This window comes from Furipterus horrens, unplaced genomic scaffold, assembly GCF_987537825.1.
Source record: "Furipterus horrens unplaced genomic scaffold, mFurHor1.1.pri manual_scaffold_11, whole genome shotgun sequence".
NCBI lineage: Eukaryota > Metazoa > Chordata > Mammalia > Chiroptera > Furipteridae > Furipterus > Furipterus horrens.
In genome coordinates this window covers 67,807,253-67,827,750 of record NW_028327181.1, presented here as the reverse complement: position 1 = coordinate 67,827,750, position 20,498 = coordinate 67,807,253, and the positions used below count along the sequence as shown (strand labels likewise).

Sequence of the window (20,498 nt, the reverse complement as noted above, 5' to 3'; positions counted from 1 at the left end):
TAGCGATTCTAAAAGTCTAGGGGCACCCGACTTTTAACGTTTGACTCATCTTGGGGGAGGTTTTTAAAATTACCCGTGGCTGGGCTCCTTCCCAGACCCTCTAGGAGCGCAGCCCGAACAGCGGTATTTCTAAAGAGCTTTCCGGATTTGGGCGCCGGGTGTTCTTTAATCCCTTACTGCTTGTTAAGGGGCTGGATGACACCTAGTGGGCCCATTCCTTTAAAAAGAGTCTGAAATCGGATCCTCTTTATTCTTCTCCCAAGAGTTGTCGGTATTGCGTTTTAATGGGGGAGCATCAAGCTGGAGGAAATCTCTGGGGCACCAGCGGGCTCCTAATGGTTTGGGGCGGGCTGATTTCCCAGCGCAGGACGCTGCGCTGAAAGCTGTGTGTCTCCCAAGTCAGCGGTCGGCAGGGCGGGAGAAAGGAAAACAGCGCGGACTGCTACGAGGAGAGGAAGAGGCAGCAAGACCAGGAGGGAGGAAGGGCTAGGGAGGAGCCGGAGGAGACGTAGCCGCGGGCGGGCGGTCCCTGCTGTGGCCCTGCTTCCGGGCGGCGGCCTGGGCGTCATGGCGGGCCTGGACACCGGCCTCACCGTCCCCGTGTGGCTGGGCGAGGATGACCTGGGCTGCATCATCTGTCACGGGCTGATCGCCTGGCCCGTCACGTTGCCCTGCGGCCACAGCTTCTGCCGAGACTGCCTGAAGGGCCTGTGGGGCGCGGGGCACTCCTGGTCGTGCCCCACCTGCCGGGAGGGCGTCGCGCAGCCGCCGCAGCTGCGCAAGAACACGCTGCTGCAGTACCTGGCCGACAAGTACAGCCGGGCGGTGGGCGAGCTGGAGGGCCGCCCGGGCCGGACCCCGAGCCCCGCCCCCGCCCCCGCCCCGCAGCCCCCACGCCGCGCCGCGCCGCAGCCGGTAGGGTGGCGACTCTGGCTCCTCGCTGTCATCCAAGCTGTTCCCACCTACCCCACCCTCCGCATCCCCGCCCATGGCTCTTCCTCCCTCATCCTTTCTACTTACACCTTACTTTTCTCCATCTAAAAGTATAACCCGCTCTTTGGAAAGTTCAGAAAAGTATGAAGAAGGAAAAAAAATCAAATTTGAAATTGTGTCAACCCCGCTCCTATACTCCTTGGCATAGGTCACTTCTTTCCAGTCTCTCCACTGTCTAAGAATGTTTTTTAAAGATTTTATTTATTTATTTTTAGAGAGAGGAGAAGGGAGGGAGAAAGAGAGGGAGAGAAACATCAATGTGTGGTTGCCTCTCACATGCTCCCAACTGAGGACCTGGCCCAACCCAGGCATGTGCCCTGGCTGGGAATCCAACCGGTGACCCTTTGGTTGGCAGGCTGGCACTCAATCCACGGAGCCACACCAGCCAGCGCTAAGAATTTTTTTATTGTGATAATATATATATATGTATAACAAAATATGCCATGTTAACCATTTTTAAATGGAATTTAGTGGCTTTATGTTAACAACGTTATGCAATCATTACCACTATCTATTTCCAGAACTTTTTCATCTCTACGAACAGAACCTCTGTACGCACTAAGCAATAAGTTTTCATTCTCCACCCCCTTACAGCCTCTGGAAACTTCTAGTCTACTTTCTGTTTCTGTGAATTTGCCTACTCTAGATATTTCATATAAATGGAATCATACAATATCTGTCCCTTTGTGTCTAGCTTCTTTCACTTACCAGAATGTTTTCAAGTTTCATTCATGTTGTGCCATGTGCCCAGTCTTCATTCCTTTCTGTGGCTGAATAATATGCCTTTGTATGTATATACCATGTTTTTAAAAAATCCATTTATACATTCATGGACATTCGGATTGTTCCCACCTTTTATTTATTGTGAGTAATATCGTAGTGAACATTGGTGAATGAGTATCCAAGTCCTTATTTTCATTTCTTTTGGGTAAATACCTAGGAGTATAGTTGCTCAGTCATAGTGTGATTCTATGTTTAATTTATTGAGGAATAACCAGACTGTATTCCACATCACTACACTATTTTATATTCCCACCAACAAAGTAAGAGGCGTCCAATTTCCCCCAGCTTTTGCTCCTGGGACTTAGGTGTTTCAATCATAATCTTTTGCCCCAGACATCTGGAAGTTTAGTTCAGCTTGCAGCATTTGTGAGCCATGCCCACTGCCTTGGAGGCCTGAGCCCCGAGACAGGTGAAACAAAGATGTTCCCTGTGCCATTCCTTTGGGCAGCCCCAGCCAGCTTAGAGCAGACATACATGACATTTTGTGAATAAGGTCTGCTCTGCTCCTTCCAGAGCCAGAACCAGGGCCCCATGCTGAGAATCTGGAATGCTGTTACTGAGTCATGGAGGAAGTGGGGGAAGGACAAGTAAAAAACACCACTTGCTTTTCTACTGCCAGGTTGCTCTTTTTTGATTCAGTGTTTTCCAGAGTTCTGATCAAGTTGGTTCTGACAGTCTCTGCTTGCTTTTCAATGTTTCTGTCGGGGTGGGGTGGGGGGCGGGGCAGAGAAGGGCAGTGAGCTTGGAGCTGCCCTTGCCACCTTTTTGTTGTTCTCTAAAGTCCTTTTTCTTTTTTAAATCCTCACCCAAGGATATGTTTATTGATTTGAGAAAGAAAGGAAGGAAGAAACATCTATCAGTTGCCTCATATGCATTCTGACCAGGAATTGAACCCACAGCCTAGGTATATGTCCTGACTGGGGATCAAACCCACAACCTTTTGGTGCATGAGATGATGCTCCAACCAACTAAGCCACCCATTCAGGGCTCCCTGAAGTCCTTTCAACAGAGTTAAAGTTATGTTGTATAGCTAGGTTATGTCCTTTTTTAAAAAATGAATTAATAGACTATTTTTTAGAGCAGTTCTAGGTTTACAGAAAATTGAGCAGATAGTACAGGAAGTCCTTATATACCCCTCACAGTTTCCCCTCTTATTAGTTTCCTGCTACAATTGATGAACCAATATTAATACCTTGTTATTAACTAAAATCCATAGTTTACGTTAGGATTCACTCTTCACGTTGTACAGTTCTATGGCTTTTGACAGATGTTTGAGGTCACGTATCTATAATTTTAGTAATCATACAGTTCTACTGCCCTGAAGATCACCTATGCTTTTCCAATTTGTACCCCCAACCCAAACCCTGGCAACTACTGATCTTTCTACCATTTCTTTAGTTTGGCCTTTTTCGGAAGGTCATATAGTTGGAATCATACATATCTAGGCTTTTCACACTGGCTTCTTTCACAAAGCAAAATTAAGTTTTGTGGCGTAGCTCATTTCTTTGTATTGCTGAATCGTATTTCATTGCATAGGTGTATCCCAGTTTATCCATTCATCTTTTGATGGACATACCTGTTGCTCCCATTTTTTTTTCAATTATGAATAAAGCCTGTTCTCTACTTCAAATCATAGATACAGCATTATCCCTCTAGTTCTTAAAACTCTTTGTTAATACAGTTTATAGTGACTGAATATACCTTTCATTGACTTTTAAATTTAAAATATTGTCTTTGGGTGGTAAGACATTTCTTCTTTTTCATTTTCTCCATTTTCTTAATTTGCCACAATAAGTATGCATTTTTCTTACAGATAGAAAAAGCAATGCAGTTATTTTTAAAAGTGTTTAATTTGTTCATGTGCCTGGATAAGGGCTCCACTCTAGAGTTCCAGCTGCTTGAATATTTTGGAGAAGGGCCTGGAGATGTCAGGGCGAAGAGTGTTAACATCACGCTTTAAAGTCTCCAAGATCCTTTCACAGTGAACAGTTAGGCAGATCCTTTTCCCTATGGAAGAAAAGGAGGGATGGTCACTTTCATTTCTGAAAGGAGCGGTGACAGCACAGGATGAGTCAGAGGCAAGAGTGGAGCTCAAACCTGAGCCGAATGCCCTCCACTGCACCAGTCACTTTATCAGTTGCCACCTACCTGCCAAATCTCCAGGCTCAGACCCACTTCTCTGACTTCCCCTGTTCATAATGACCTCTAGGCTTTGCTTCACTCTCCCATTGTCCCTGCCACCTTGGTCCTGATAGAGGGCTGCTGGTTTCCTGTTATGGCCACTGGTCCATCCTGAAGGGAAGCAGGCATGCAAGAGGTCTGGGGAGTCTACCTCCTTGACCTCTATTTTTGTCACTTCCTTGCTAGTTCTTTTATTCAGTCTTTATCCTCTGTCTAGAGCTGATTCCTGGGTCCAGCTTTGTGTTCTACTTTGCTCTTTTAAAGGTGGCGGCACCGAAGACCATCACAGAAGTAGGTCAGGAGCTGACAAAGCTGGTGGAACAGCTTGCAGACATTGTCAGGAGCCTTCAGAGTCAGAGACAGCTCCCAGAATCTGGACCAGACAATAAACTGAACAACCCGGGCACGGTAGGCTCAGCTGGGAGAGGCAACGTTGCGGGGGGGCAGGGCTAATGACAGCTTGCACCTGGAGCAACATGACTATGTTTGCAGTTGAAGGATGCAGTAAGTCTCAAACTTTTGCCACTCTCTTTACTACCCAGCAGGGTGACTGGAAATTTGGAATGCTTGAGGTGAGTTAGGGAAGTTTCAGGTGGCCTAGGTTCCATCCTCATCACTCCACCTAACCTGCTCTAAGATCGCCTGTGGTCTCTCTATAAATCCTGCAGACATTCGAGTCCTCATCCTCACTGACCTTTCCACAGCCTTTGCCATCGTTGGGCCCCACCTTCCTTCCCGAAGCTTTCTTTTCCCTCAGCTTCAGCCACTCGTCTTCCAGCCTTACCCTGGTTCTCTCTGGCCGTTCCTTTTCAGTCTCTTTTGCAGGCTCACTCTCCCCTGCTTAGGAATGAAATGCTGGTTTTCCGCCAGGCTGAGCTGTAGGTCTCTATCTCTCCCCCACACCATGACTTTGATTAGCACAAACATAGCTCCAGCCTGGCCACTTCTCTGAGAAGGTATCTCCCTTCTCATATTTTCCTCTTGGCCTCTCAAAGGCACATCACTTTAACATGCCCCAAATTGTTCCTCCTCTGTGATTCCCCCACCTTACTAGCGCTGTTATTCTTCCAGCACTAGCCAGAAACCTGGGAGTCATGTCCCCTCCTCCCTCACCTGCTGACATTTCTCTAATCCAAGCTTGTGACCATTCTTGCCCAGGGCGCTTCGGTAGCCTCCTAATTGCTCCACTCCCTCTAGTCTGCTGTCCTCATGGTCATCGGAGTGACCCTCTCAATCATAAATCTGATCATGTAACTCATCTGCTTAGAACACTCTAATGACATCTGTTTGTGCAGGATTAACCCACTCCCCCTCCCCCTGCCCCCCAAACAATAGGGCCCTGCAGGGTTCTATTCCTGTCTGCCTCTCCCATCTCATTTCAATCCAGCTCTTCTGACTCTTCAATTTCCAGCGACACTGGCCACATCAGTCCCTCCAGGGTGTTGTCACGAACTTTTCCCACCACAGAGCATACGTCATGGAATGTTCTTCTTTCACCCTGTCACCTAGGTGATGCCTGCTCATCCTTCAGAGCCCAACTAGATCTTCACTTTCTTGGAGAATCCTTCACTGATTTCCTTGAACAAATCAAATCTCCCTATTAGAGGCTCTGATGATCTCATGTGCCTCTCAGCTGTAACTTGGTAACGATTAGTGCCATAATTTATTAATGTCTGTCCTCCCTCTTCTCCCGCACTGGACTGTGAGCTTCAGGAGGGTAGAGACCTTGATGGCTTTTGCTCTTTTGTTCACCCCTGTATCCCAAGGCCTGGCACAGTGCTAGACGTGACCCACTGAATCAGTGAGTAAGTGGGCCTCCAGGGATGCAACGTGTGGGGTTGGAAAGCCTGAGAATCTGACTTCCAGACCTGGTCTTGCCATTTACTAGTACTATGATCTTGGAAAGTCATTTCATCTTTTTGAATCTTGGGTTTCTATCTGTGAAACAGGAATAATGTGGCCTGCAGCCTCATTAGTTTGATGGGGGGATTAAAAGGGATCTTGTATAAGAGAGTGCTTTAGCAAGGTGAAAATGGAAAATAAAATGAACTATGGCAATTTTTAGTTAAACTTCATGAACTTGAGCTTCTTTTGCAAAATGGGGATAATAAACCTACCTTGGAAGACTGTTATGCATGTTAAAGGGGAGCAGTGGAAGGTAGTAAGTGGTGTCTACTGCTGTTATGATTGGTAGGAGAAAAAAGGGAAATGGCTTATGCAAAGTTGGGAAGGAAAGTCTGAGGCTGGAAGTGGAAAGGGGCAGATGGGAGGCTGTGTTGGGGACTAATAGGGCCTGAGGTTAAAGAAAATCAGTGAGCATGTATTGGAGGCCCCAGAGAGCTGGGCCTGGTTATAGACAGCAGGTTTATGTGGGCTCTAGAGAAGCTATAGGATATAGTGATAGCAGTCTGGGGAAGATTACTCTAGCCTATGTAGCTTATCTCAGTGATTTATTTTGTAAAGCCCCTATTGTATGGGCCTAAAAACTTTTAACTTTTTTTAGCATTACTTAAGAAATTGATACTTATTGTACAAAATACTAGAAAATATATAGCAGTTTAAAGAAAATAAGTAAAAATCATCCATAACCCCACCACTGCTTAATATCTTTAACTGTACTACCGTGTTTCCCCGAAAATAAGACATCGCCTGAAAAATAAGACCTAGCTTGTCTTTAGGAACAAAAATTTATATAAGACACTGTCTTATTTTCAGGGAAACACGATATGTGTTATTCCAGATTGCTTTCAAGGCGTGTATTTTGAGGGCCTAATTGTGTGTGTGGTTTTATTTTTTTAATGAATTAATTAATTTTTAGAAGGAGGGGAAGGGAGGGAGAAAGAGAGGAAGAGAAACTTCAGTTGGTTTCCTCAATATGTGTCCCAACTGGGGACCAGGCCCACAACCCAGGCATGTGCCCTGACCAGGAATCAAACCAGCAACCTTTCAGTTTGCAAGATGGCACCCAGTCCATTGAGCCACACTGGTCAGGGCTTAATTTTGTTTTAAAAAACTCATTAGGATGTAAGTGGAAAATTATTGAGTGGTTGCAGAACTGAAATATACTATTTGATTCCTGAGGACACTTTTACTATTTTTTAAAAACTGATTCATCTACAGGCAGACCATTCCTTGGCTTCTCCAAAGATAGTGACTTCCAGCACACCTGAGGCAAAAATGAGAGACATTCTGCGTGACCTAGAAGCTATCCGGGGAAAATTACAAGAAAACTTCATGAGTAAAGAGCGCCTTGAAGCACAAAGGCAGGGTGAGTTTTTATTTTATTTGGAGAGGAGGATTAACTACAGAAGTTGGAGACAAGTGGTAGAGTGTTCCATGGCTTTGTTTTTTGGGGAATGTGACCCCAGAGCCCAATGGCATTGTCACCGTGGTGTTGTAAATGAGGAAGGAACGGGCTGAGGTGTTTTGTGGCTGGCTATGTTTGGGGAGGACTGGAGGTGTAATATAACACAGGCCCTTGAAGAGATAGAAACTCGTTTTCTAAGACCTGTAAATCTGGAACCTGGACCAGATGTTGCTAGCTTCACGTTCACCTATTGGCGGAGATTCAGAAATAGGCTGCTTTTGAGTTTTAACTAGTAAGTGTCTCTATTAACAAATCATGCAACTTAGTAAGTAGTTCTGGATATATTCTATTAAAATATAATCTCTGGAGAGTTTGTTAATATTAAACAGTAACAATGTAGAAAAGAACCTTTCTGTCCTGACTCTGTAGCTTCTCTGTTGTTGCCCTGATCATTACAGAAGCGCAATAAACACCTGTCCTGTGGACATTAGCTCTGGTCTCCCTCCGCTCTGCCTCCTGCTCTGGCCACCGCCAGCTTTATATACTTTAGAGACATATGTCTTACAGCTTTTTTTTTTTTTTTTTTTAATTCAAATGATCTTGTTCTACTTAAAAAGTCATTCCTTATTTAAGTGGAGAAACATGATTTCTTGGAAAATTTTTCTTTAGGAGACCAATTAAGCACAGTTCATTAGTTGTTACAAAAATTATCTGAGAATTAAGTGCCCTATTGGCTCCTGTGTGCTCCTGAATTTAAGCTGGGTTCCTTAGTGATTTTATTTATTTATATGAATTTAAAATTAATTTTAAAATTCAACTTATAGTTTTGAACTTAAAATTTTTAAATTAAATTTTTAATTCAAAAATAAAAACAACATAAAGAGATATATGACAAGTCTGTCCCACCCTGTCCAATTCCAGCTATCCCCCATCTCAGTTAACCATATTTATTAGTTTCTTAAATGTCCACTCAGAATTTATTTATGCAAATACAAATAAATATGAATTTATATTCTTATCTCCCTTAATATTTTTTCACACAAAAGGTAGCATATTATATACATTGGTCTGCATTTTGCTTTTCTTCTTTACTTAATACAGTATACCTTGATACATATATGAATCAGTACTTTAAGCATTTTCTCTTTTATATAGCTGCATGATATTCCAACTTATGGATATGCCAACATTTATTTACCCAGTCCTGTACTGATGGATGCATGATTGCTGCTGATGGCTTATAATTACAAACAATGTTGATGTAAAAAACTATACACACATCATTTTATATGGGTGCAGATAAAGTTCCAGTAAGGGTTGAGGAATCATAGGGTAAATCATAGCGTAAATTTGTAATTTTTATATCTGTTGTCAAATTGCCCTCTGTTGGGTTATAGCTACTCTGTCACAGAAGAAATGTGTATTCCCAGAGGCTGCCAACTGAGTGTGTTGTCAAAGTTCTATGATTTTTTTTTGCCAACCTGATGGGTTAAAAAAAGTAATACATGACTGTACTGTACTTTTAATGTGCATTTCTCCACAAATTGTGTTTATATCTTGGGTTGTATCTTTTAAAAATTGACTTTTAGGAACTCTTTATAAATTTGCAAGATTATTAACCTTTTGTCTGTGATATAAATTGCAAATTTTGTTCCTCAGTTTATCATTTATCTTTTCGTTCTGCTGGCATGGATTTTAGACTACCATATAGACATTTTTCTTTTCTTTTGTTTTTTTTTTTAAGTAGTAAATTTTCCCAATCTTTTCTTTTATGGGTTTTAGATTTTAAATTTTAGTTAGAAAAGTTTACCACCCCAAGTTTAGAAGGAAATTTTCCTGTGTGTGTCTGTGTTTTCCTACTTTATATTTTACATTTAAATCTTTGTTTCACATTTTACATTTAAATCTTTGACCCATGTGAAGTATATCCTGGCATGTGTCCTAGTGAATTTTAAATAATATTTATATAACTTCACTTTAAGGACATATCTCTCATCACATTTTTATATTTAATGATGTTGCTCTGGTTGAAATATTGCTTCTTATTTAATAGGAGAAACATGATTTCTTGGAAAAATGATAAATTTCTAAATTATTTAAGTATGCATTTAATTTTTTTAAAGTTTTAATTGTGGTAAAACACATATAACATAAAATCCACTACCTTAACCATTTTTGAGTGTACAGTTCAGCAGTGTTAAGTACATTCATATTGCTGTGCAACCAAGCTCCAGATCTTTTTAATTTTGCAAAACTGAAGCTCTGTGTTGTTTAAACAGTAACTCCCCATCCCCTCAACCCCTAGCAACCACTGTTGCACTTTCAGCTTCTATGAATTTGATTGCTCTAGATACCAGATATAAATGGAATCATACAGGTATTATCTTTTGGGGACTGGCTTGTTTCACTTAGTATAATGTTCTCAAGGGTCATCGAGATTGTAGCATATGTCAGAATTTCCTTCTTCCTTAAGGCTAACATTTCATCGTGTGTATATGCTACATTTTAATTATCCATTTCACCAATAGTGGATAGGTGGTTGCTTCTATCTCTTGGCTGTTGTGAATAATGCTGCTGTGAATGTGGGTGCACAAGTACCTCTTCAAGATCCTTTCAGTTCTGTTGAATATATGCCCAGAAGTGGAATTGCTGGATCATATGGCAGTTCTGTTGTTAATTTCTTTTGAGAAATTAAGTATACTTCAGTATTTTAAAAAATTCAACTCATAAAAGTTAAGTATGCCTTAGTAAGAACAGTATACTTCTTTCTCTGTGATGATGTTGTTTTGATTATTTGGACTAGTCCAGAACATTTTTAAAACAAAGAATCTGGATATATTCCTATTTCCTGAAACATCATTCCCCAAAATTGTCACCAGATTGTTTTTAAAACAATAGATTAGTTGTTCTTCAAGTCATTGTTTTAATGGCTGCCAAGCAATTTGACAGCCTCATCACAACTATTTCTTTTGCCCCCGGGTAAGCACACCTTGAGCTGCCATGGAAACCACATTCTATGCAGAACGAGCCTACTTAAACAGAACAGTGTTGTAGAGACCTGTTCCTGAGAGTGTATTTTATATTCCCAAGGGATTCTGGCTACTTTTTATAAAAGAAAAAAGCCTGTAGCCTATTCTCTTCTTTTAAGAGAAAAGTGAGATTTTTTAGATTCTAGTATACAGAAATTTCTCACTAAATTCATGTAATAAACATTTCTGTAAAATCAGCTGCATACTGAAGCATCATTAATTTTCTTTTACAAAACCTATCAGAACCAGTGAGTAAACAAAGTTATATCCAGAAAAATTAATATATCATAAAACTTCATCTCTTTAATAGTTACCAGTGTTTTATTTAATACTCAGCATTTATAACTGTACATCATGTATCATTTTTTTCAAAGTATCCTGAAGAACCAGTAAAGTGTAGATTATTTTCCCCCATCAGTAGGAGAAAAAAATGGTGACTGTTAGCTAAAAACATTTTAATTAATTTATTGTTTAAAAGATTTTATTTTATTTAGTTTTAGAAAGAAGGGAGGGAGAAAAAAAGGGAGAGGAACATGAATGTATGAGAGGGACATCAATTGGTTGCCTCTGGCACGCCCCCAACTGGGGACCTGGCCCACAGCCCAGGCATGTACCCTGACTGGGAATCAAATATTGAACCTGCAACCTTTTGGTCCACAGGCCGGCACTCAATCCACTGAGCCGCACTATCCAGGGCAGCTAAAAACATTTTTTAACACTTTGGTCAACAATAAGTAAAAATTTTACATGTTGCCTCGGGCAAGAGAAACAAAAGAAAAATTAAACATATGGGACAAAAGTTTTTTCACAGCAAAAGGAACCATCCACAAAATGACAAGAACCTACTGAATGGGAGAAGATATTTGCCAATGATATGTCTCATAAGGGGTTTATAGCCAAAATATATAAGGAGCTCATACAACTTAATATCAAAGACACACACAACCTGATTAAAAATGGGCAGAAGACCTGAACAGACTTTTCCCCAAAGTGGACATACAGATTGGCAGTAGACGTGAAAAGATGCTCAGCATCACTAGTCATCAGGAAAACGCAAATCGAAACCACAATGAGATACTCCCTCACACCTGTCAGAATGACTATTGGAGAGTATTGGGGAGCATGTGGAGACAATGGAACCCTTGTGCACTGTTGATGGGGTTGCAAATTGGTGCAGCCACTATGGGAAACATTATGTAGTTTCCTAAAAAAATTAAGAATAGAATTACCATATGACCCAGCAATTCCACTTCTGGGTATTTATCCAAAGAAATTCAAAACATTAATCTGAAAAGATATTTGCACCCCTATGTGCACTGCAGCATTATTCACAATAACCAAGGTATGAAAGCAACCTAAGTGTCTATTGATAGACTGTTGGATAAAAAAGGTAAGGTATGGTACCTGTATATAATGGAACGTTAGCCATAAAAAGAATGAAATCTTACTACATGTGACAACATGGATGGACCTAGAGGGTACTGTGCTAAGTGAAATAAATCAGACACAGAAAGACAAATACCATATGATTTCACTTATATGTGGAATATATTTTTAAAAGTACAAACAAAACAGAAACAAACTCATAGATACAGAGAACAAATTGATTATTGCCATTTGGAAGGGGGTGGGAGATAGATAAAAAAGATGAAGGGATTAAGGAGGACAAATTTCCAGTTATAAAAATAGTTACGGGGATGTAAAGTACAGCAGAGGGAATACGTATACTCAACAATATTATAATAACTCTGTATGGTATCAGATGGATATTAGACTTATTAGTGTGATCACTTTGTAGGTTACATAAATGTCTAATCACTATGTTATACACCTGAAACCGATATCATATTGTTTTTCAACTGTAATTGAAAACTTAAAAACAATTTTTTTAACCCAGTAAGTAAAAATCCTGTCAGGTCAGTATAAGAACAGCGGTGCCCGCCTGAATTTGGATCATGGCTTCTTGAAGGATAACTCCTCTGCTCCCATCACCTCATAGGGTGTTTTGTCTCTGCAGTCGGACTCTTAAGTTCACTATAAGCTGCTGTCACTTCACGATAGAAATGGGGGAAGGTTTTACCTTCATAGTCCACACTCTGGCATTTCCTTTACTTTCTCTTCTTCTACCCAGTATATGGGCACTGGAAGCAGGCAGTAGCTCTAAGTTAGCAGTTAAACGTCAGTCCATTGGGAGGGAAGTAGGAGGTGTCAGTGAGTTGACATGACTCTTATACCGACTCATGTTCCCTGATTTCTATAACAGTTTAAAGCACTGGCAAGGGGTTCGTGGATGTTCTGGGTGTCAGGGCACTGTGATTCCCTGGAACTATATTAGTTAATTTATTTGATAAATATACATCAAACACTTCCTATACACCTGGCACTAGGCTGGGTTCTTAGCGCACAGACTTGAACAGGGAGCCAGCAATGAAGTTAGAGTTTAGGGAGGAAAGAGTGGGAAGGCTGGACGTACCTGAGCTGGCTGCACGGCCTGGTCAAGGCCTGACACTAAGTGTGCTGCTGAGGAGGAAGGGAAGCCATGTGTCCGGATCCTGATGTTTAGATACCTTCTACTTGACTTTCTTAAATAGCTTTTTGTAAAAATTTAATCTTTATTGTATTTTTTCCATTGCCTTTTTTTTTTTTAATGAGTCTCCACCCTACCCCCCCCCCTTTTTTTTGATTCCTTAGTTAAAACTCCAGAAAGTCAGCCTTCCTCCTCATGCCCACTGACTGCCCGGAGCCGCCTCGCCTCCTGGCTTGCTCAACGTAAGTATGTGGTCTGTTTAACACTGGGGCTTGGCCGGCTGGAGAGAGGAGCTGCGAGAGTGCGCTGTGTCCGTCTCCCTGCTGCTAGCCTGCCCACCCTGACTAGGGCCCTCCACGTGGGGAGCTGATTACAAAGGCAAAGGGGGTTAAAGGCTCCCAAACTCCAGGCTAAGCCAGACCCCTGAGCACTCAGAGCCCAGGCAACCTGTGGGCTCCATATATAGCCAACTGCCCATTTCCCCACTCAATCAGTTTCTGTCCCTGTCCCTGTCCTTGTCCCTGTCCCTGTCACAGTCTGGAGTAGTCACTGAGAGCTTGGATCCTGGAGCCAGACCACCTGGGTTTGACTCCCAGCTCCTGCACTCACTACCTGTGTGATCTTGGACAAGTCACATGACCTCCCAGAGCCTCAGTTTCCTTATCTGTAAATTGGAGATAACAGTACTTCCCTCACGGGACTGTCATGAGGATGAGTGAATGTGTTTAAATGTGTACCTAGGGCAGCGATGCTATGTAAGTGTAAGGATTTCTTTACTCAATAGGAAACAGTATAAAATATACAAAAATGAATAAGCCATGATCCTTAATCAGGAAGCTTATGTATAACTACAGAGAGAGAAGCAGTAAGTCTCTGTACTACAGGTAGAAGATGGTACATTGGAGAGCAGGCAAAACACTAGGGTGTTGGGAAAAGCAAGAGGTCACTTTTGGGCGGGTGGGATTCAGAGAGGACTTCCTGAAAGAAGGTTAATGGTAAGCAGAGATTAAGGAGGGCAAGGGTACCGACAGAGAACAACAAGTTGACATACTAATATTAATGCCAGCATGAGTAAGACTTTATCATACCCAAAGATGCAAGGCTGATTTTTGCTATTTGAGGACCTCTTAGCATGGACAGCAGTCAGAGATGGCTGGTCATGTTCTTTTTTTTTTTTTCTTCAGGGGCCATCAGTCCAACCTTTGACCTGAGGAGCCTCTCCTGTAGCCTGGAAGTGTCCGAGGATTGCCGGAAAGTGACTGTATCTCACTTCCCACAGTTTTATCCCTGGAGTCCTGACAGGTTTACAACCTGCCAGGTCTTCTGTTCCCAAGCCTTCTCCTCCGGGCAGCAGTACTGGGAAGTGGACACTCAGCATTGCAGTCACTGGGCGGTTGGCGTGGCTTCCTGGGGGATGAGTCGAGACCAGACCCTGGGAAGGACCAGGGACTCCTGGTGTGTAGAGTGGAAGGGGACAAGCCAGCTCTCTGTGTGGCACATGGTCAAGGAAACTGTCCTCAGCTCAGAAAAACCTAGGGTGGTGGGCATCTGGCTGAACCTTGAGCAGGGGAAGCTGGCCTTCTATTCAGTGGCCAGTCAGGAGACGCTTCTGTGGGAGTGCCCCGTCTCGGCCTCCTCGCCCCTGCACCCTGCCTTCTGGCTCTACGGTCTACACCCCGGAAACTCGTTGACTATACGGCCAGCAAAGCTATAAAGGTTAAAACACAGTGGTTTCCTGTCCTCTCTCTCTGCTTTCAAGCAGGGTAGCAACTTGACAAGAATCCCATTCCTGAAGTTAAAGGGTGAGCAATAAAGGGTTAACTCTGCAGGTCTGGGATGTTCAAACTCTGCAGCTTAAAGAAAGGGAGGGCCCTTGATTGGCTCCTGGGACGTAATCTCTAATTCCTTGGTGTATCCTGCCTGATAAGAGGGTCTTTGCTTACCTGGGGGCCTTGGGTCAGGAGGTGTCATTAGCCTGACCTCTGGAGGGGCGGGAGACTAAGGTCAGCCACCCGGTTGGGGAGGCCTGTGTATGTGACTGACTTCCTCCCCTGAAAGCCCTGGATGTCAAGGCTTGGGTGAGTTTCTGTGGTTGACAAAACTCCTTGCACATTGTCACATACAGTTGCTGGGAGAATTAAGCATTGTTTCTATGGGAGAGGATTTTGGTGTCTCCTGGCTCCTGCCCTATGTGCCTTTTTTCACTGCTGATTTTAGTATGTATCTTTCTACCATAATAAACTGTAACCAAGCATATAAAGCTTTGCTGAGTTTTAGTGAATCCCTGAACCTGAGAGTGGTTTTAGGGACCCCCAAACACAAGGGGCATGTTATGAATCTCTCTGTAATAATGTGTGCACAAATATGGTGATTTCAAACAACACACATTTATTGTCTCAGGAGTCAGGGCACAACTTAGCTGAGGGCTCTGCTTCCGAGCCTCACAAGCTGCGGTCAGGGTGCGAGCTGGGGCCATGGTGTCATCGGGGGCTCGACTGGGGAAGGATCCGCGTCCAGACTCACATGGTTGTTGGCAACGTTCAGTTTCTTGTGGGTTGTCAGACTGAGGGCTTCAGTTTCTGTTGAGCATCGGTTTGATATGATTTTAAATCCATTTGCTTATGACTTAAGTGAAGTTGTTTTAATCCTGTTTTAATCCTCCTAAAATGTTTTTAGGAGGAAAGTTGTTTTGATACATAACAGCAGTTCTCAACCTGTGGGTCGCGACCCCTTTGGGGGTCAAACGACCCTTTCACAGGGGTCGCCTAAGACCATCGGAAAACACATATATAATTACATATTGTTTTTGTGATTAATCATTAAGCTTTATGTTCAATTTGTAACAATGAAAATACATCCTGCATATCAGATATTTACATTATGATTCATAACAGTAGCAAAATTACAGTTATGAAGTAGCAATGAAAATAATGTTATGGTTGGGGGTCACCACAACATGAGGAACTGTATTAAAGGGTCGCGGCATTAGGAAGGTTGAGAACCACTGATACATAAGAATGAAGTAAGTTGTGTCAGGATATCATGATTTCATCTCTTGTTGTTGATAAACACTCAGTAGCTCAGCTGCTAAGGGGCCCCGCCAGGGGCTTATTGATAAGAACAAGTGGAGAAGCAACTATGGCAGGAGGACACTTAGATGAAAATACTGGGACTTGGCTCATTGGCACTGTTGTGGCAGGCTTGCCGAGGAAGACTACCGGCCTTGTGGGATTGGCTATATGTGAGCGTCCACACCAGAAGCTAAGAATATTGTACCCGAAGATTCTTGATGTTCTTGAGAAGGTCCCTAAAAATGCAGCATGTAAGAAGTCTTCAGAACAGATTACAGATGGGAGGCTGGGTATGGTTAAAGCGGAACCAGATGTTAAAAAGTTAGAGGAGCAACTTCAGGATGGCCAAATAGAAGAGTTGTTCTTCAGGCTGCAAATGAACTGAGTCTGGCCAGAAAAACAATACAGTGGAAACCATAGGAGCCTTTAGTGGAACAGCCTCCTGCCAGCCAGTGGAAGTGGCCAGTGTAATCATCACCCAATGACTTGTGTGTTGGTGAGAAAATGATGTAATTAAATGTTCTGTTATATCAAAACTATTTCCATATTACTGACATCTTATAATCAAGAAAACTGATGCAGAACATATTTAGGAGATTCATTTAAACTGATGATTATGGTAATAGGCACTTGTGAATTAGTTTTTGTTAAAGCATTCATTCAGATTATTTCAAGATAATTTGAAGGGGGTTCTGGGAAGGTTTGAGAGTTAATTAGAAAAATTCCTATATATTGCAAAGCAGAGGCCATATTCAAAAGGTGAAATATTTTTAGTAGTATCTTCCACACGTTTAATTGTTTTTTATTCTGAAGAAATCAGAAGAGGAACTTAATTATTATTGCTTAAACAAATGTGTAGATCATTGTTTGAAGTAAAGTTGTCGGCAGCCGTCCGTCTCGAGAGACGATGGTGTAGCTTCTTAAGAGTCTATCTGCACCACCGAGAATGGCTGTGCAGTCCGACTCGGGAGTGACACGGTATCTGTCTCCTCCCGTGTTGAATCGACATCTTGCGATGACGCTGGAGTGTCCTCTCCAGTGAAGCTGAAGCTACAGAGCCTGGGCAGGGTGATATGGAGGGTCTGCTGTTGCCCATGCAGCAGACCCCCCCTCTCTTCGCAGCTGAAGGGTCCAAGGGAAAGACGGAGTCAATACAGCTTGGCTTCAGGTGCGCCGCAGGAGTTGCCGGTGTTGACTACAACGTCAAACCGCCTTAGGGACTCCGGCTCCGGATTTTCTGTCGGGGTTTACTCCCTTAGCCTTTCCCCTGAAGAGGTATGCCGCAAGGCAGCAGAGGTTTTTTGGAGTCAGAGTTTTCCTTCTCTGATGTGCCCTGACTGGAAGATCGAACCAGCGACTCTTAGCTCGCAGGCCGACGCTCAATCCACTGAGCCAAACCAGCCAGGGTATTTGAAGTAAAGTAGTATGAGTAAAAAACATGAAATTAGAATTCATTGTACAGTTGAGAAAATTAATTTTTTATTTATTTATTTTTTTTTTTTTTAGGGAAAAGGGGAAAGAGGGTAGAGGGTGGAGGGAAGCGGCAACTCCTGGACCAACTCAAGGGCCCATAGGAGCAAGGGAAATGGGGAAGGGGGGAGGGGGGAGGGGGACAGGGGAGAAGGGGGAGTGGAGACTCCCAGTCCACCTCATGGGCCCATAGGAATCCCCTTTAATTTTGTATTTGAAAGAAAGATTTATTGTTTACAGTTATAGTTGGAGAAACTTTTTTTTTTTTTTTGTCCTCATTTAAAGAAGTTAGCTTTCTGGCCCTTAACCAAACAACATCAGGATAGAGAGAGAATGTCTGTAAAAGAAGAGATACTAAGAGTTCCTAAAGCATATCTGGCATATGGATAGGATTATATTCCAAACATCTTCGTTGTGTAAATTCCAAGTGGAATCAATTAAGTAGTTTTACTAAGTTTCCAAGATGAGTGTAGCTGGGCATCAAACAGAAGATAAAGCTGTTCAAGGAAAGAAGCAACTGACAAGTTTAAGTTTAAACCAAACTAAAATTACATTTCAGATGTCCTCACCTTTTCTTCCTAGCCCCCATCACTGCTAAATACTTAGTTAAGTTTGATATTTCTTATCTTCAAAGGTAGTACTTCTGGGGATTTTGTGTGTGCTGCATTTGTGTGTATATTTTGCTGTCTCTGAGGCAAAGCAGAATCCTTAAGAATTTTCAGAATGAGAAAAAAATTGTATTTTTACTTTTCCCATATATTTTCACCCTTATAGATCTGTAAGTTAAATGCTAAATAAGTATTAACTTAAAATTAAATGTCAATTCTGAAGCCCTGGCTGCTGTTGCTCAGTGGATTGAGCATCGGCCTGTGAGCCAAGTTTCGCTGGTTCGATTCCCAGTCAGGGCACATGACTAGGTTGCACGTCAGGTCCCTATGTTGGGGGCGCGAGTGAGAGGCAACCACACCGTGATGTTTCTTTCCCTCTCTTTCTCCTTTCCCCTCTCTCTACAAATAAACAAACAAACAAAAGACATAGGAAGGTGAATTATTTATTTTTTTTAAAGTATCAACTGTGAGAGTTTGCGAGGAGAATTTGAGAGTCTCGGTCTGGGCAAGGCAACACTTTGCTGACCTAAATTAACTTTGGGGCATTAACTCCTACTGTGGTAAAGCTGACTCTTACCGTCGTCGTCGTCGTCGGCAGCCGTCCGTCTCGAGAGACGATGGTGTAGCTTCTTAAGAGTCTATCTGCACCGCCGAGAATGGCTGTGCAGTCCGACTCGGGAGTGACATGGTATCTGTCTCCTCCCGTGTTGAATCGACATCTTGCGATGATGCTGAAGCTACAGAGCCTGGGCAGGGTGATATGGAGGGTCTGCTGTTGCCCATGCAGCAGACCCCCCCTCTCTTCGCAGCTGAAGGGTCCAAGGGAAAGACGGAGTCAATACAGCTTGGCTTCAGGTGCGCCGCAGGAGTTGCCGGTGTTGACTACAACGTCAAACCGCCTTAGGGACTCCGGCTCCGGATTTTCTGTCGGGGTTTACTCCCTTAGCCTTTCCCCTGAAGAGGTATGCCGCAAGGCAGCGGAGGTTTTTTGAAGTCAGAGTTTTCCTTCTCTGATGTACCCTGACTGGAAGATCGAACCAGCGACTCTTAGCTCGCAGGCCGACGCTCAATCCACTGAGCTAAACCAGCCAGGGTGCAGTAGGTAATGATTCCTCAGATAAAACACCAAAGACAGAATCAACACAAGGGGAAAAAAAGATAAATTCGGCTTTGTCAAAAGTTTAAAAATTATGATTCAAAGGACACCACCAATAAAGTAAAACAGCCTAGGGCATAGAAGAATAGGTTTGCAGATCAAGTATCTGATAAGGAGATAGTAGCCCAGAATCTTTTATAAACAGTTACAGCTCAACAATAAAATGATAGATGAATCCATTTAAAAATGGCAAAGGGTGTAAACAGGCATTTCCTTCCTACTAAAAAATACAGAAACGGACAATACGTGAAATGATGCCGCGCATCACTAGTAATTAGATAAACGCACACTGAGACCACGCGACATCTTCCCCAGAAGGCTACACCTAGGAGATGAAGGACAACAAGGGAGGGCAGGACGTGGAGAGACTGACACCCTGAGCTGCTAAGTGGAGACCGGAAGGTCTGTCCCCTCCCGCCAGCGAGGCTGTTTCCTTTCAGCACGTCGCAGGGTCTCGATCTCTCCCACTAGACTGAAAGCACCTTGAAGACAGAGATTAACTTCCTCTCCTTCCCCAGAGTATGAGTGTGTGCCTGGGTCTGAGTGTGTGTGTGAGTCTGTGAGCGTGTGTGTGTGAGTGTGTCTGTGTCTGTGTGTGAGAGTGTGTGTGTGTGTGTGTACACGCATCCATACCAGGGCACCGGTCATTCTATGCTGTCTGCAGTCACTGATCTGCTCACTTCTCTTCACCACGAGATGATAACCTTCTCAAGACAGGGCTGGCTGAAGCACACACGTGGGCCGACCCTGGGGCGGGGAGGAAGGGGGAGTGGAGGAGGGTTGAGGTCAAGTAGGGGACCCCTGGAGGTGCTCTGACTTCCCCAACTTAGGGGTGCCACGCGGCGCTGGCCAAGCCCCATCCCTACCAGCAGTGAGCGTCACACAACCCTTGGAGGGCGGACGTGTGAGCATTTTTGCACTCGTATTAGGGACCTAAAATAGCAAATGAAATCCAGTGGAAACGGAAGGAAACACTGACTGCACACATATCTGGAAGGGTACATACATAAAATGATTACAATTTTATTTTATTTTAGTTTCTACCTCTCAGTGTAGCATTCTGAGTAATTTTTATTTTTCTCATTGTTTAAGGAACTTGCAGCAAACAACACAAATTACCAATGATTTTCAAGCACACTTAGAACTTTTCAAAAACTGACGAAAGCTGTAAAGCAAGTTCCAACGAATGCCACATAAACTACCTTTATTGCCTTCTTTGCCATTAACCTGGAAACCAGTAACAAGGTAACAAGAAAATCCCTATATTAGATGTTTCCAATAAGTCTCCAAAATGAGTCACAGTTGGAGTTAGAAAATAATTGACATGGAAAAATAATAATACTGCATACCAAAGCCAGATCATTCTGGTTTCA

At 43.0% G+C, this 20,498-nt stretch overlaps 1 protein-coding gene and 1 pseudogene across 1 annotated transcript; both read left to right on the top strand.

Annotated features, from left to right (window-relative positions):
* The first annotated feature begins 542 nt into the window (after positions 1-542).
* RNF135 (ring finger protein 135) lies at positions 543-15,463 on the top strand. The gene is made up of 5 exons (XM_090290781.1): positions 543-915; positions 4,222-4,365; positions 7,078-7,225; positions 12,985-13,062; positions 14,005-15,463. The coding sequence occupies exons 1-5, from the start codon at positions 568-570 to the stop codon at positions 14,532-14,534; spliced, it is 1,248 nt and encodes a 415-aa protein (XP_090146907.1). The 5' UTR covers positions 543-567; the 3' UTR covers positions 14,535-15,463.
* An 11-nt stretch (positions 15,464-15,474) lies between these two features.
* LOC149998128 (NADH dehydrogenase [ubiquinone] 1 alpha subcomplex subunit 5 pseudogene) lies at positions 15,475-16,713 on the top strand (annotated as a pseudogene).
* Positions 16,714-20,498: the final 3,785 nt, after the last annotated feature.